Here is a 17,518-nt window from a genome sequence, read left to right on the forward strand (position 1 = left end):
CATCTGCACGGCAAGGTTCTGTTCCGCTTGAGCTGGAGCCGGTGCCGTCTAGCCCATAATGAGCACACAAGCTAAATCATATTTTTAGGTTTAATGGAATTACCCCTGATTTACATTGCTCCAATTGCTCCAAATCAGTAAGCACCCTTTTCCTACAGCCCGGCGTACAGCTGCAGCGGAAATGGATTAAGTATGAGAGTATCTGCCTTTTATTAGAAGGCACCATTGATTAAATTCATCTGAGGCAAGTAACCAGATGAAATAATTAGCTGCAGTTTGACCATCATGTGTCTGAAGGTGATGTCTGAGTCCAGTAGACTGAAAATGATCATTTAGTTTGACATCTGTTAAAAAAATTCCAGAAAAAAAATGCCACGTTTTCTTTCACATGCTATTGAGGAATAAATTACGAAGACATTTATGGAGTTAAATGTATATATACCCATTTATGCCTGGCACAGAGGTTATCTCACCTTCTGAAATGGAATACTTGTACAGCTGCTGTAATAACCTTGTCTCTCTTGAGTGACAAAAGGAAGCAAAACCGTGAGTCAAAGCTTCGCTTAGTTCAAGGATAAATTTTTAATACCCTATTTGTTGATTGTGTTTTGTGAATGGTGAATGTGATTCTCTTTACAAGCATTTCTGAATTGTTACATGCAGTGTCTCTCAGCAATCCTTTCATAGGCTGACGAGTGGTGCTGACTCTTTCTTTCAAGAGCCATCGTTGTGCAGTGCTGTTTGAAATGAGGCCAGAGAGGAGATTGCCATGCTTAATGTATTTTCTCTTTGTTATCATTCCTTAGCACGGAGAATTCATGCCAGGGAAGGAATATATACCTGTATTGCGAAGGACAGTGCTTGTATTAGGAGCCTCCCCCAATTCAGGAGGCTAAATCAGAGAAGAAAGGGAGTAGGTAGTAAGGATCTTAATCTACAAATTCCTGCCTGCCTTGACACTGTCCAGACCAAGGACACGGCAGCAGACAAAGGCGTCTTTTTCTTTCTCTTGGTTTCTGCAAGATCATTACCCGTGGCTTTTTGGCAGTGCTCTGTTATTCCATCCTAGCGCTGCTCCTTCAGAAAATTTGTGATGACAGTGTCTACCCCTCTGCTCGCTTACCTGACCTTGCCACCCCCAGACCTGGTTGGGTCTGGTTCATGAATTTCAGGGAAATTTGGGAGTGGAATTTCAATTGCAAAGGTAGTGTTCCTGTAAGTTTTGCAAGCTGGAAATATAAACTCATCCTTTAGAAGAGATCAGAGAACCTAATTCAGATTCATTTGCCCCAGCTGCAAGAGAAGTTTCAGAGCTTAGGCCTTACTGGGCCTGCAAGTCAGCTACGTGGAGGCAGAGCTGTGTGGAAAATCACGCTTCTGTTTGTAGAACGTCATGCTTCTTACTACAGCCAGGTTCTCTCTTTAGTTTCAAGATGAAACTGATCTTTCTGTACATGTTTTATCGGAATTTATCAGTTATGTTAAAGAAAGATGAAGGGAAGCGGCTTGAAGTCATCACCTTCAGTTTATAACTAGGAAATGACCAGAGGAAAGAACGTCTCACCAGACTGTAAGTTACGGTAAAAGCTGCCGTAGAGCATGGCAAGGTACAGTTCATGTAATAAAATACATTCTGTGGCAAGATGAGCTGAAGTGAGTAATACATCAGCTGCCTTGCATGGGCATGGTGATGAATAAAAGTGACTTTCTCCTTAAAAACACTGACGAGCATTTCACTCCGAATACAAACGGAAGGCACAAAAAGGACTGTTCTTCCCAAAGAGTCCAAAAAGCTACCGAGAGGCAGAGAGGCTGTACATGCACAGCCAACAAAGCAAGGTCAGTAAAGTATGGGAGGTGGATTGTACTGAGGGAACTTTCAGAAAGTTTGTGGTTGGTATCTGCCTTCAGGGCTACTGGACATCCAGCATAATGACTCAGGATACAGGAGAAATATTTTCTGACGTAGGGAAAACAAATTTCCCAAGCATCATTACAATTGTTTCTAACCACCGGGCAGTGATGTGGCAAGAGCTAATGAAGATGACCCAGGCAATGGAAACAGGGAATTTAAGACTGAAGGTGACTGATGACATGGCAGGAAGCACTAAGGCGTGCCGGAGTGGATGAAGCTGGTTTCCCGCAGTTTAGCATCCAGGTTAATTGACATTTCAGCTGGAGCTTTCCTTATGGTTGGAGCATTTATAAAGCCTTTGCTTTGTGTTCACTAGTTTCTAGTGAAGAGGGAACTCTGCAACAGCCTCCTGTGATCTGTCTCCTCTGATCAGCTACTCATTTTTGTAAAATTCGTGGGAACTTAATAGCTTTGACACCATCAGATTGAGAGGAAAACAATCATTTTGTCAAAAGGAATTGAGGGATGGGGACTGAAAGAGAGAGACATAACGCACGCATACATCCACGCTCAGGCAGCGTGGTCACGTGTTTCCTGAGGAAGCCAGGCTACAAAATAAAGGGCCAAACAAGGGTGACTGAGTTTCTTTCTCTTTTTACCTCTTAACTGTATTTCTGACCAGGCTCACACTGTTAATCTTAAGATTTAGAACACTGTCCTTAATTTAAAGTTGACTTGCGGGGGCAGAGGTGACTGTGATTTGTAAATAGAAGGAAATGAGCCCTGGCCTTCAGCTGGCACAGCACAGATTAACAATCAATAGTCCAGCAGGACAGATAAATCACAAAAAGCCAAGTCAAATCCTGTACAGCTAAGGGCCAGATGGATGGTCCAGATCCAGGACTGTGCCTTGTGTGGAAGGCAGGATGGATGCTTCTCTCTTGCAGATTTCTGACATGAGGGTTGACAGGTGGTGCTGATAAATAATGTGGAATCCTCAAAAGAGAGGGAGCTGCGATGTGAAAGGGAGAATGGACAAGCAAAGGCTCCCAGTCGGGCTGTGCAGGAGGAGCGTGGGTTTACGACAGGTCCTGCAACGAGGACAGGTCTGTGGCTGTGTGGAGCACGTGGGGTTGACTGGAAGACCTCATCTGTTTTGGGGCATAAGCCTTCCCAGTGCCATGGCAGGGCAGCGTGGAAATGGGGAATGAAGGAGGGGTCATTCAGGTAACTTGTCATTGCCCTTAGCTCTGATCCCTGTGTCGTGTCACACGACACAGCTGCGGCCGTGCCTTCTCTTCACTGCCCGTCCCCTCCGGGGCTCCAGCACCTCTGAGGCTCGCTGCCCCCAGCCCTGCCCTGCCCTGCCCTGGCAGGAGGAACAGCAGCCCAGCGAGCCAGCTGTTGGCTTGTCACAGCCAGCGCGTTTCGAAGTGGGTGGAACTGAGCAAGGGGCAGGTTGTTAATAACACAGATTCCTAACGGAGGGGCTTTGTAATATTACCCAGACTAGCAAGTGATTGCAGCAGCCTTACAGTATTACCCTTAAAATCAGAAAAGATTTGTACTGCGTCCCCATTGAATGAACTCAAAGCGGTGCCGAAAAGAAAAGAGACAGAGTCCTCCAAGAAGCTTGCATTGACCCTGTCCAGCCACTTAACATCTGAGCGTTGGTCATTTTGTCAGCTTCTAAGTTTCACCAGCATCGCATTTTCTCAAGAGAAAATGTTCATAACGTGCCAGAAAGCACTTGGCTGTGATTCTCTCCGTGTGTTCAGCTCGAGCAGCCAGCCAGCCAGCATTTGATGCGGCTCAGACTCGAATCCTGCGGGGAATGAAAGTTTTATAAACCCCAGCCCGAGGGGAGATGCGGCGTGGGCGGGCGTCGCCTGGCCCCCGCGCGGGGCCGTGACCTGTCACCGGCGAGCGGCTGTCACTGAGGAGCGGTGCGGGGAGCGTCCGTGTGCGGCGTGTGCACACACACCCGCACGCTCGCAGGGGGCGTGGGGCTGGCGGGCGGCCGAGCGGGCGCAGCCCTCCCTTCGCTTTCAGCTCTGCGAACCGCTCCTGCGGCTCTTCCCCCTGCGAAGCTTGGAGCGCAGGAGTGCGAAAGGACAAAAGCAGCACTCGGGCTCGGGATGCCCAGCCCTGGAGCAGCCGTGGGCTTTACGGGAATGACATTCGCAGCTGACATCAGATCTGAGTATTTGCATTGGGTTTCGGTGTCAGCATTGGAGGTGGGGCTTCGCGGGGACACTGTTCCAGTCTTCTGATCCAGCTAAGAGGCAGCTCCATCCGAGAAGATACTCACTCCCTTCGTCTCTGCTATCCTGCTTGCATCTGACTCCTCCCTCCTGCAGCTCAGACCAGCGCAGGGTGAATCCAACAGCCTTTCCTTTCTACTATGTTTCTCCCTGAGCTACTAGAGCTTGAACATAGCTGATATTCTGCCTTCAACGGAATTCGTGAGTAAGGCACATTGCCTGATATCTGTCAAAAGTGAATGGCATGTTATTACCTGAAGAGCCTAAATTAACCATCTTCCAGTACTGAAAGGGTGATGAAGAATTGCTTTTTTTTTCAGCACCTTCGATACTTCATTCTTGCCTGATTTTTCGAGAGCATGAGTTGTTCTGGCTATCAGGGGTGCCTTCACCTGAATATTTCTTTATAAGATGCCGCAAAAGAGAGTCTAGGAAAACAAACTTGTGGTGTAGGGCTGACCGTTCTGGTTTCAGCTAGTGAAAACTTGCGGAGTCAGTGAGAAGGCAAAGAAAAAAATTTGCCGAGGACAATGTCGGTAACACCTAGTAATTTGTCACTGAATGGGACGAGCTTCTTCGCTGAAAATCACAGCATTATGGATAAGCCTAGCGAGCAGGGAACTTTGAATGTCTTCCTATTCTGCTTGACTTTCATCATTGCATTCACAGCACTCCTGGGCAGCATTTATTCCTTAGTTTCCCTGCTGAAAATGCAGAACAAAACCACGGTTTCAATGATTGTGACCTCTTTGTCAATAGATGATTTGATCAGTGTTGTGCCAGTGATTATGTTCATGCTCACCCAGTGGTCAAGTGATGTTCTCCCTCACCCTCTGTGCACCACCTCAGCGCTTATGTATTTGTTCCAGGGAATTTCTAGCAACCTGAAAGGGTCTCTTATAGTTTCTTACAACTTCTACACTGTCAACAAAACTGAGGCAATGAGCTGCGGCACTTCCAAGCGACGAGTGAGCGTGGTATGGGCCATTCTTACCATTTGGATTGTCAGTTTGCTGATCTGCATTTTGCCTCTCTGTGGTTGGGGCCAGTACGTCCCCACCTCCTGGGGTTGCTTCACTGACTGTGCCAGTTCCTACATCTTGTTTTTATTTATTGTCTACTCGCTGTGCTTTTGCCTCCTCACCGTGCTGTCTGTTCCCCTAACTTACCAGCTGTTGTGCTCAGATGAGCAGCAGCTATTGCATATTGATTACCAGGAAATCTCTCGAGGCTACATCACCCCTGGGACGCCTGCAGGCTGCAGTACTGCTACCTCATCTCTGTCACCGGTGGACCCTGTGGATAAAACCCTGAAGCATTTCCAAAATGCACGTCCAGGCTCGGAGGCAGCTTTTCGGAAAGGTGTGGCGGAGAGCGGAGCGCTCGAGCCCCGTTACGTGAATGGCATGCAGAGCAGGAGCTTCACCGTGGGCTTTGCCCAGAAGCGATTCTCGCTGATTCTTGCATTGACAAAAGTCCTTCTCTGGCTTCCAATGATGGTAAAGTGTCAGACTGCCTTACTTGCTAAGGTTTACTTACATTTAAACGAGACACGAGTTGGTGTGCCATGTATTGAAACAGAGGAGCAGTAGCCATTGCCATTGTAGTATAGTTTGTGCCAGCAAAGGTCCTTTTAAGCAGGTCTGTGTCACTGCCTGAATTCAACTGGCTGGCAGCAGGTTTGGCAGAGCCTGATTCAGCAGGATGTTACTCTGTCGTCGCATGTTGCTCTATCACCTGAAGGCAGGGATGGGCAAGGTCCACCCTTCTGCATCGCCAGCTGTCTGACAAGCGTTTGTTCAGCATTCTGGGGTCTGTGAGTTGGACTAAGGTAGCTCGTCTGCCCCTCCTCACAGCTGGGATTAACATCCTTTGCCAGACTGGCTAAAAACCCGGAGTTTGTTAGAAAAAGGAGGTTTGCTTGCATCTTTGTACTCTCTGTAGCATTGGGGGCGTGGGGGTGGGAGGGGACGCTGTCCCTGTGCATGCACTAGTGTGTTTGGGAACAGGTACATTCCTGTGGAATGAGGAAGGAGCCTGTTGCGAACACAGAACGTGGGTCTGGGGCAGTGTTATACCCTCGCCAGGGTGTGTGTAGGCTCACCTCCTGAGCTTCCCTTAAGGGCAAGAGGGCATTACAGAGCATCTGCAGCGCAGCCCGGAGGGGTGCCGAGTTCTCTCTCCTGTTCCCCATCGGGAGCTGAGGTTCCTCAGCACCATGCAGGAGAGGCTGAGCTAGCAAAGTCTTCTAAGTTGCTTGGATTGGGAGTTGATTATTGTCATAGTGCTCAGGCATCTATATTTAGCTTAAGCGAGGGTTTCTCCGAGAAATGCAGAGTGAGGAGGAGAGCCTCTGTCAGTGTGTTTTCTCCACTCCCTGTTAGAAAAAAAATTGTGAGGCTCAGCAAATGTTAATGACAACCTGTGTCTTTTACTTGTGTCGTATTCACGGTGAGGTGTTCTGTTCATTCCTGGAAGTATCTCGTGTGCCTGGAGTGATTTAAATTTCAAAATGCTCTGCCTTTCAGATACAAATGGTTGTCCAGCACATCACTGGTTTCCAAAGCCTTTCGTTCGAGACACTTAGCTTCCTGCTGACTTTGCTGGCTGCCACGGTCACCCCAGTATTTGTCCTGTCAGAACACTGGATCCACCTGCCCTGTGGCTGCATCATTAATTGCAGGAGGAATCCGTATGCAGCGTCTTCAGAGGAGCTCCAAAGTAAGTATGGAAGGGTGGCACACAGCTGGAATGTTCCTTGTACTAAAGAGGGTAGGAGGCTCTGTCGGTAACAGTACTTTGTGCTCCTTGAAATCATCTACCTGAATTACCTAGGCGTTATTAGGCGTTATTTGGAATGATAAATGAGGCTCACAGCATTCGTGCAAGACAGCTGGATGGAGGTGGTGGATCCTGAGGCACAGAAGCTTGATTTTCCCAGGTCACTGTCAGATCTTTTAGCAGAGTCTGATGGACTCTAAATCCTACTTTCGCTCTCCTACCTCCGGCAAGATCTATCTACCAAAATCTGGCTTTTACTAATCAAGTACACAGAACATGCTAAACATGTTTGATGTCATGGGGGAGAAAAACATGTGAATTGCGGGCTGTTGTTTGTACACCTGCGCTGTAGCTACTAACCAGAAATCACAGCGACACCAGTAAGTGGAGAGTGAAGGAGGAGATTTATGGGAGGGGCCTGTATCTCAGTGTGTTCATGCCGCTTGTTGAAAGCTGAGCAACTCCTACACATTTTCTGCCTAAAAATGTTTCCCTGCATGTTTATAAAGTTCACCTTGGTATAACAGAGGATGCCAGACCTTCCCTGGTAACGTTCTTGGAGTCTTGTAAAGCCCTGTTCCTCTCTGGGCCTCCATGCGAACCAGCTGGAGGGATCCCTGCACACGCTGACCGCCACAGCCCAGCTCCTGCAGTTACACGACTTCTGTTCTTTTCATGAAGAACTTGATCAGGTGGTGATACTCGCTCAGAGCAGCAGAAGTCAGAGAGATGCAGCTGTCACCCATGAGCTTCTCTGTGGTGAAAAACACACGTAGGCTTCTGCGAACACGAATAACTTTGTGGCTAAAAGACTGTGGGATGCTCTCCTCTAGGTTTCCTGGCCACAGTTACTTATGGAATACCTCAGTCCCCAGTGTTCATGTAGCTGCACAGAGGGATTGCATTTTGAATTAAAAATGAAAGTGCATTTCCAGTAGTCTTCTGGGAGAAGTATTTGTTATTATTAGTGAAGTTTATTATAGCTGCTTATAAGTTCAGTGTCTTTATTAGTGATTAATTTACATTAATTACACACAAATGCATGCATATATGTTCATCCATGTTTGCTTTCTGGGGCATCCGAAAATGTACAAACTTTAAAAAATTCAGCGGTTCAACAGTAGGTAATTATGGAAAGTCTGAAGGATAGAAATCTGCTACAGGATATTAAATACATCTGTATCTGTTAGAGCTCTGTTAACGTATAGTAAATATGTTCTGGTAGAAATATCAGTAAGGAAGCCTACAAGGAAGGAGATAGAGCAATATTACATTCATAATTATTACCAGGAATAAATTAACAGAAAAATAATTTCAATTTCCTATTTATAATGCTGCGATTGTATTCATATATAAAAATGATAGATCTATGCCTTAATCTTTTAGGAGTGAGAGTTGCAGTGCTGGAGGTTGATACAGATGTCCCTTGAGGCCTGGGCAAAGGGGAATTCAAAGTGCTGGCAAGTTTTATTTAGAAAGTCAGAATTAGGGTAGGGTAGGGTGGGATAGGGTAGTTCCGTTGGAAGGGACTGGAAGTCGAACTGCACAAGTCAAGAGCAGAACACTCCTGAGGATCTGGATGTTGTTCCCATTCTCTGGAGTGAAAGTCCTCTGACATCAGTGGATGAATTCCTGACATTTGCTGCATGTTCAAGGAGAAAGCAAGCCCTGAATCCTCGAGAAAAGCCCTTCTCGGTCATGGCTTTCACTTGCTTTGAACACATTCTCCGGGTGCAGGATGGCTTGTGCTGCGACTGGTGCTGTTTTAACCACTTTTCTTGGAGGATGACTGCAGCCTCTCAAGGAGGCAGCGCATTTCAGATGTATTTAATAATGTGATTTAGAGAGAAAAGAGAAGCAGTTATAAAATTATTTAAAATAAATCTGTGACTTTTAGATGTTTGTACTACAAAGCCTATTCTCTAGTTTCAATGCAATGACTGCTAAGGTCAGAATGGCACCCACAATTAAATATGATCTAGTAAGCACATGGACTGTTAAGAGAAGCAGAGGTTGTACAAATGTATCCCCACACCTTTTATTTTATAATTTGGCATGAAAGGTTTGGTGAGAAGATGATTAATCAGTTACGTAAAAGGCACTTCTTCAGTTGCTACATAATGTAAGGTGAAAAGGGAGAGGATGAAGAATCTCAGGTGATTTGTGTTAGACAGGAGAAAGAATGAAAGGGTGTAAAGAATGACTGAGAATATTTAATTGTTCAGTTACTGTGTAAGGTTAGTGGGAGTTAGTTTAGAATGGAGGTTATACAAACCATTTCATTGTGTAAATACTTCAAATATTTATTTTTTATTGTAGAATTCTGTTTTGCTTGCTTGATTAATGATATTCATAGAATCATCGAATCATTTTGGCTGGAAAAGACCTTTAAGACCATCAAGTCCAACCATTAACCTGACACTGCCAAGCCCACCACTAACCCATGGCCCTAAGCACCACACCTACACGTCTTTTGAGCGCCTCCAGGGACGGTGACTCCACCACCTCCCTGGGAGCGGCTGAGGGAACTGGGATTGTTCAGCCTAGTGAAGAGGAGGCTGAGAGGAGACCTGATCGCTCTGCAGCTGCCTGAAAGGAGGGTGTAGTGAGGTGGGGTCAGTCTCTTCTCCCACGTAACTAATGACAGGACAAGAGGTAATGGCCTCAAGCTGCGCCAGGGGAGATTTAGGTTGGATATTAGGAAAAATTTCTTTACTGAAAGAGTGGATATTGAAGATTGTTATAGATTCTTAGAAATATTTTATCATTTTATACGATTTTTCACCTTTAAGAATATAGCTGAAACAGGCTCTGAGAAAGAGCATATTGCAACATTTGAGTATTTTCTTCTTGTGTGTAACCTCTAAAACATCATGTATTGTGTGTGTTTGAAAGTGGCAGATACTCTACCAGTTTCTGGGAATCCATTCGCTTTGGAATGTACAACTTCTGAACTCATTAAGAAGGCAATATAACAGTGTACTAGCTGAGAAGTCTTTCTTCTCAACAGTTCATTTTTATAGATAGAAAATTGTACGTTTCTGGCAGTAGTTAAACAATTTATTCTGTGTTTTAAAATGTCATTTTCATTGTGTATTCAATCTCATTTTTCTTCTTGGTTTTGACTCTTTTAATGTGACATTTCTTCCCTTTCTGCTTAGCCAAACGTAGGGGTTTTGAATTCAACCTGTCATTCCAGCAAGGTTATGGAATCTACAAAATATCCCATGAAAACCACCACCACCACCGCCACCGTGATGGTAAATCTACGTCCTATCACAACCTGGTGAGCTATGGCTGCGATAACTGGCAAGAAGCTCGGCGAGGAAGCGATGATCCCCCCGGCCCCAGGACGGCGGTGTTCAGCTCCACGGCCCTGGCAGACAGCTCCCGGGGCGCCCTGGGGGGGCCCGCAGCCAGGCCAGACCCCAGCCAGCAGAAGAGCACTGACCGCCTCCTTCCTGACAACGCGGGGACCTGTAAAAGAGAAGAGGTCGGAAATTTTGATACGTCAGCGTTTTCTGAAGGACCAGAAAGGAGGTTGTCTCATGAGGAAAGCCATAAACCTGAACTCACAGATTGGGAATGGTGCAGGAGTAAATCAGAGAGGACCCCTCGGCAGGTAAAGTATGAAATTGCCTTTATTTTTTTCTGATAATAAGAATTAACTTACAAAAAAATAAGGCTAATATTTACTTACATTGAAATTACTGTTAGTCCTGTTGGTAGTGTAGTTCCTTTTAGTAAAAATCATACTTAACATTGTGTATTTTAGTAACCACACACCTATGTGCAGATTCTGATCCTGCAGCAATTTCTCACTTCTGTTCTAATCATGGGGCTTTAATTATTTATTACTGTTTTGTGTGCACCTGCGTGATCTGTATATGGTAAGAATTCAGTATGAATGATGTTAATTCACCTTAATGAATAGGAATTGTCACTCCAAAACATTACATTTTCAAGAGTGTTTCCAAGCATGTGGTGACTTCTCATGCTTACATTTTGGATAGGGAAAACAAGAGAATTGCAAAACCAACCATGAATGGTAACTCCACCGAGAAATGCAGATTTCAGTCTGGGCACAAAGTTTCCTATTAGATCCAAAGAAAAAAAATTCCAAATATTATATTGTTCATCCCTTTCTTTTAGATTGTGGGCAGTTACTGGGAAGAAGAAATTCTGAGAAATTTCTTAGTTTTCAGGAGCTCTGAGAGGAAGGTGAAGGTGGAGTCATAATACATTTGCACTTCAGTTGAAAGACTCGTTAAAGGTGTCTGTGCCCTGGGGCTGTGTAGTTCTTCGTGCTTTGCACAGAGGTTCTGACTCTGTGCTCTCACATTTGCTGTGCGCTGTATAGAATCCAGCAGAGCTTTCACAGCTTGGGAGGAGGGGAATATAAAACCCCATGGACTTCAAGGACACACCGTCTAAAATTAAGAGAGCGCGCTCCCATCTTGCTCTGTAACTCTTTCACCTGAAGGGGGGTCCTGTTGACTGTACCACCATTGCCACGAAAGTTGGGGTTTGCTTTCAGTTCCGAGATTGCAGGGCTAGGGTCTGTTCCAAGAGCAGAGTCCTCATTTTCCTGCTCCGTGCCGTGCCGATAGTGGCCCATCAAGAGCAGCAGGGTCACCGATTTCCTCAGCTTGGAGGCTTTGTGGTTCTGCCGTGGCAAACCTCGTTCAGTCCCGTACTGGGAGGGTCTGCGCTGACTTCTGACTAGAGCTGGGCTCAACGGTGAAGAGCTGTGAAAGAGAATTGCCCCAAACTGCCATTTGTAGAATGTCAGACTGAAACGGGATCCAGCAAAAGGACAGCTATTATCTCCTGTAAGAGCATGGGCTTAAAGGAGAGCTGCCAAGCTGTACTTTTATTTTCTGTAATCAGGGTTTGTTTAAGGAGCGAAATGTCAGAACAACTACTGCAGGTTGAATGCTTTTAATGAAAGAAGGGAAAGATTGTTAGCCATTCCTTGGCAACTGTCTGTGAAGCAGGCAACGGGTAGGAGGATTTTCTGTCCCCTAAAAATCCATGACTATGAACCAAAGGGCGAACACTGGCAGGGGCCACCAGGGGAGCCTGCAGTGTGATATTTGTAGTGGAACTTGAAATGAGCAGCAGCTGCTTTTCCCTGGGGAACTCACAGGCTGGACTCTACAAAGCGGCTCAGAGTGGCCTAAGGAGCGAAAAGGCGTAATCCTGCATCGTGCGGTTCTCTGCTCCTGCCGCAGGCGCCTCGCCCGCCCTCTGGCATCCGTGCTGCAGTACACAGCTCTGGTCTGTGCGAACACTCTTCTGGCAGCATAGGTACATACCCGTTGTCAAGATAAACCAGGGCAGCTCTGTGTACATTGAGTATGGTTTTCATGTTTTAGATGTGATGGTCACAGGTTCGTATTGCTGCTGTAAATTGGCTGTGAGACAATCTCAAAGGTCAGTTCTGCCTGCTCACCTTTGGAAGTCTTCCTTGGTGGAATCCAAAAGGAGCCGGTGTTGGCTTTCGATTTTTCATGCGTGAGCAACCAGGAAACACATGCAAAAGGTCTTAACCAAAGAACTTTGAAGTATTTTTAAAAATGTTTTATTGCTATTTGAGTAATAAATAGTAAGACTGTTTGAGGTTGAGTTTTCATTTTGTTTGATTGAATTTCAAGAGCGTTTGTAATATGGGTCAAAATTACTGCTTTTCTTCTGCTATATTTGCACAGTGAGAAGTTCATGTTGACCATAGCAAAAAGCGTATCTCCAGTTTTTCTCTAGGATTGTGACATTGTAAGAAAACAAGTGTGTGTCCCTCTCTTCTGAGGAATGAAGAAAAACTTAATTGAAAACTTAAATGCTCAGGAGGATGATTTTATATTTGAGGAAAGCCGTTCCCTGGGTTGTGTGGAAGCAGTTATTCTCCCACTGTCCTTCAGTGGTCACACAAACAGTTGTCTGTTAAAGAGGTTCAGATATTTCCACTGAAATAAGCAGAAGTCTCTGTGAATCTGAGAAACACAGTTCCAGATGAGGTAGTTGCGTGTTTATGCCCTGTTCAAGGACCATGGAAGATGGTCAATAATTATCCTGGAAGGTTTGGCTTTTCCCAAGCTTTCCTGCCAGTGTTTGGAAAGGGAAACTTGCACTAAGGAAGTTGAATTTTAAGGTCCGAATGGGAGGGAATGACTTGACTTTGCCTGGGTTAAGCCTGTCCTCTGGAGCGCGTGGTGACTGGGCTAGGTGGGACCGTCATGCTTTTGGAGCGTTTCCTGCAGAACCACGGCTTCTGATCACCTTTCCAACATGTCCCTTCAGCGAGCTCCACAGCCTCTCCTTGTTGGTGGCTGCTGATACCCAGAACCCCGTCCTTCCTCCCGCCGCCCCCCCGAGGTGAGGCAGGGGGCAGGAGTTTGGGGCACGGTGACGTCAGAAGCCACAACCAGTCTGCCTGGCGGAGTGTTAACTGAACTGAGGGGTTGAGCGTGCGCTGTGGAAATGGGTAGATGTTCGGCATTGCAGTCGGTAGAAGGGGGGTAGGAGCCCGTGTGAAGTCCTCGAGACAGGCGCTGCAGCAGGCTTGAGGTTGGAAGGGACTTCTGGAAGCCACCTAATCCAACCTCCTGCTCCAAGCAGGGCTGACTTCGAGCTAGATCAACTTGCTCTCACCCTTTGGCACGTATATAGATAAGATGTGTAAAATGTATTTTTTATCTAAATAAGGGAGTCCCTTCTCCCTCTGATAAACACAAGTTTATCATTAGAGTCAAAGTAGCAATTTGTTTGCTATTTCAAATTTGACTGATCATCCCTCTCCTGAAAAAGCAAGCGTTCACTCTGTTGCAGTGTGCAGTGATGAACTGCTGTGTTTGTGGGCGAAAGTAAATGATGACTCAACGTGCTTTTAATCTGCTAGTTCTTGCTAACCCCTTGTGTGCCATGTATAGTTTCGTTAATAAAGCCAGTATATCACTAGGTTCATCTTTAACTGTGGCTCTCCTTGCAGCAGTTTCCAGATGGTGTTTAAAAAAAATAAAAAGTAAAAAAAAAAATTCCTTTTCCCATCTCCTGGGGCTGCCATTTCAAATTGCTGGACCTCTGACTTCCATTACAGCAGGTATGAGCAGCTCTTTGGGAAGCAGCTGGCAACAGCTGCGTGTGGATGGCTTTATTTGCCCTGGGACTTCGTATGTCACTTTTGGACATACTTCTTTGCTACCTGCATTACAGGGAAACCCAATTCATCCTTTTCTGACATTTTCCAAATCATAACCCACTGTGCAGTTGCCAGGTGTTAAGGCTCCTGTGGTCTAAAAGTTCAAGGCTTCTGAGTTACAGATCTCACTGTTTCTGACATTCAGCGTGAGTTTCCAGAGCTTCACAGCGCTGACATTTGCTTTGCTGCCGAAAAAGGGCAGAATATGAAACTTAATGCATTTCTCAGATGTATGTTGGATGAAAGATCAATTTGGGACAAACATTAAATAAGTTGAAAGCCATCCCTTTTATTTATCCTGTCTGGAAGTCCCTGAGTATCTAAGAAAAGTCACTTTCTCCTAGCATGCTCCATTTCTTACCTTTGTTAAAAAAGGAGTCTTTCCCTAGCGCTTACTGGCCATGTACTTCTGCTTCATTTGTCAGGCGAGCCAGCCACCTGGGGAGAAGGCACTAGACCTTACAAAGAAACGGCTGATTATCCTGATAGGATAAAAGTTCTCATCTTCGGTACTTTCGGACTATAAATGCTTGATCACAGAAATAAATATAGATGTTCTTACTAGAGTACTTCCAGCTTTCTTTTCAATAAGCAGAACTTGTAATAACTTACAGTAGGAGGAAGAATAGCAATTACCCATGGTTTCTCAGCTTAGATGTTAGGTGATGTGGTAAATGGGTCCTTACATGCTGAATTTTCACATAGCAAAGGGCATATTGGCATGAGAACTTGAGAAAAACCAGCTCGGTCCTTCTGCACGTACTTGTTGAAAAATGGTCAGTGAGATGTCTTACAGAAAAACTGGAATGCATTTTTCTCACATGAAAATTCTGTAGTCATTTCTATCGTACTACCTGCTTTGAAACGTTTTGAAATGAAGCGCTCTCGTGGTAACCCAGAGAGCAGCCAGGTCAGGGTGCTCCATTTCTCTGATGCTGTTATTGGGGTTCCCCCTCCTGTCGTTGTGCCTCTGTGCTCCTTTATGTTCACGGAGAGGGTCTCTCACTCACACAACCAATTCTGCAGCAAAATGGAGAGCGTTGCAGTAACCAAATCTAGAAGAAGATACCGTGCCGATGGAAATTATGGTTGGGAGAACGACCGTCAGCTTCAGCCAGGTACTGAAGAAATCATGGTGAGAGTTGCTGCTGCTGAACGAGCAATGAAGTGTGCACTGCTGTAGCCGACGGGTGTCCCATTTGGAACAAAACCTGCTTTGCCAAGTGCAGGAAACCAGAACATTTTGGTCGGGGCCAAAAAGGGGCGATAATCTCCTCGTGACCTCCAAGCAGCAGCCGGCCAGGCTGCCAGGCTTCTGAGAGGGCAGCAGGGATTGCACCGGCTCTCCGTTGCCTTGCAAGTTGTGTTACCAGAGAACTGGTGATGAGGTCCTGCAGCTGTTAGTTTGTGCTTCTGTTAACTCAGAACTGGGGGAGGAACAGAAAAGCGGGATGGGAAAGAAAAACTTCAGTCACATGCGCGAATGTAGTTCAGAGTGAAAGGGCTTTATGTCTGCTCCGACAGAAACCACTGTCCAAAGCCACCAAAACAGTGCTGGTTGAATGCAGTACAGTTCAAGAAAGATCCATCTTCCTTTTTTAGCCTTCCTTTTTGGGGAGTGGCTAATTTACTATGTACCGTTATTTTAATTTTTTTTTAGCGTTCACTAATTTATTCCAGTTCCTCACCCAGCCTGGTGCTATTAGCCAGTTCTAGTGACTGCACATCAGCGGCTCTTCAAGCTTTTAACAGACCACAAAGAAAAGTTCCTGCAAGAGCAGGTTACGAAGCATTCTGGTTTTCATTTCCAGAAACATCCATACACGCAGACTGTGTTTTCCCTTCTACTTACCCACAAAACCACTGATTATTTTGCGATGTATCTCTTGTAGGCTCTGCCTGTACTGACAGTACTGTGAAGTTCTCTGCATTTCTTTGCAGGCTGCCATCAAAAAGAGTTGACCCAGTCTCATGGAAATCAGTTGGTCCCTTGCCTGATCGTAGACACTGCCGCTCTCCCTGAGACGTGATCCTAGTTCTGGTCTTAAAGAGAATGGGGTTACACTGGGAGCTGGTGTGGTTCCACAGGCAGCTCCTCTACCCCTGTGACTTTATGCCACTGACAATCTGCTGGTTTCTCGTGCAGCCCAGATGCGTGTGATGCGAACCCCGTGAGGTGCTAAAACTGGAGGTCTGGGCTCGTGGGACTGCGGTGTCTCTCGTACGTTCCCTCTGCCGGGGAGGAACACGATGTGTGGAGCAGCAGGCGCTCTGCAGTGCCCCCTTCTCTGCTCCTTCTTCTGCGGGCTCCCGTGCCGCGAGGGCCCAGGGGAAGGAACCTGGGGCTGGACTGGAGATGGGAGTCTGCTCGCACAGCCAGTACCGAATCCTCCTGAGAGTGTAGAAGGAAAGTGGAATTCAGCTCTGTCCTGCACGTCATCTGGATGAACTCTACTGAGCTTCCCACGAGTCAAGTTGGGGCAAAATACAGGCCAGTGGTGCTACGAGCTGCTGCTGGCTGCCATCTCCAGTCAAGCACGGTTGTAACAGCCAGCAAAACTAAAGTTTAATGTGGCTCTGAGTGACAGCAGAGCCTGGTTAGAGACAGCTTTGTCTCTAGGAGACCCAACACCAATGCCACGGAAAGCCAGCAGAGGTGCAGTGTTTGCTTGTTACCTTTTTTGTTGTATGGGCTGTCGGTCCGTGGGGTAGGAAGAAATGCCTGATCAGATGAGACCGAGCCTGAGCCTGAGGCAGGCTTTGGGGTTTTCCCTGCCAGGACCTCAGTGCTAGAGCTGGAGGGCAGCTGGAGCTGGGATGGGGATGGGGTGGGGGCGGTGGGGGTGACGGAGCCTTTCTGTGCTGTAGGAGAGAGGACACGTGCCGGAGGAGGTGCCAGGAAGGAAAAGGAAGATACAGCTGCTCTCTTAGGCTACTGCAGTAAATCCATCCTTGGAACTCCTTTTATAAATGCTTTTATCCATACTATATCACTGTCCTAAAGAAATGCAACAATTTTCTTGGCTTGCATTTGGCCTTTCTTCTGGTTTTATTTTCATAGCCACAGCCTGATCCGTTGCTCCACTCTAGAAGCAGTGGCAGCACGTGTGGTTCAGGGGAACAAAGCCTGATGGCAGCTGAAGGGGGACATCACAGCGTGGCTCCCCGTGACTGAGATGCAAGTGGAAGGAGCAACATGGCATAAGAAGTGTAAAGCACATTAGTGAGGAAATACACTACTTGAATACTGGCTTACTTATTCTGAGGCTTCAGATTAATGTGCCTTCCTGCATGTCGGTATATGAAGAGGTGAAAAATGTCACCTACTCCACCCCTCCCACAAAGCTTCTTCCTACCATGTCATGTCCACTATCTTCTTTCTTTCTTTAGCACTTTCCAGTAGATTTACTCGGCCCTTTC

The 17,518-nt window shown here is 46.2% G+C and overlaps 1 protein-coding gene across 1 annotated transcript in view; it reads left to right on the forward strand.

The window, feature by feature from the left end:
* The first annotated feature begins 4,649 nt into the window (after positions 1-4,649).
* The window catches only part of GPR149 (G protein-coupled receptor 149), a 28,222-nt gene continuing 15,353 nt past the window's right edge, over positions 4,650-17,518 (forward strand). Inside the window, exons 1-3 of the mRNA XM_086468429.1 lie at positions 4,650-5,618; positions 6,648-6,840; positions 10,062-10,522. Coding sequence (XP_086324555.1) covers positions 4,650-5,618; positions 6,648-6,840; positions 10,062-10,522 — 1,623 coding nt within the window. The remainder of the gene's footprint in view (positions 5,619-6,647; positions 6,841-10,061; positions 10,523-17,518) is intronic.

This window comes from Leptosomus discolor, chromosome 7 (assembly GCF_034619465.1).
Source record: "Leptosomus discolor isolate bLepDis1 chromosome 7, bLepDis1.hap2, whole genome shotgun sequence".
In the NCBI taxonomy this organism is placed as follows: domain Eukaryota; kingdom Metazoa; phylum Chordata; class Aves; order Leptosomiformes; family Leptosomidae; genus Leptosomus; species Leptosomus discolor.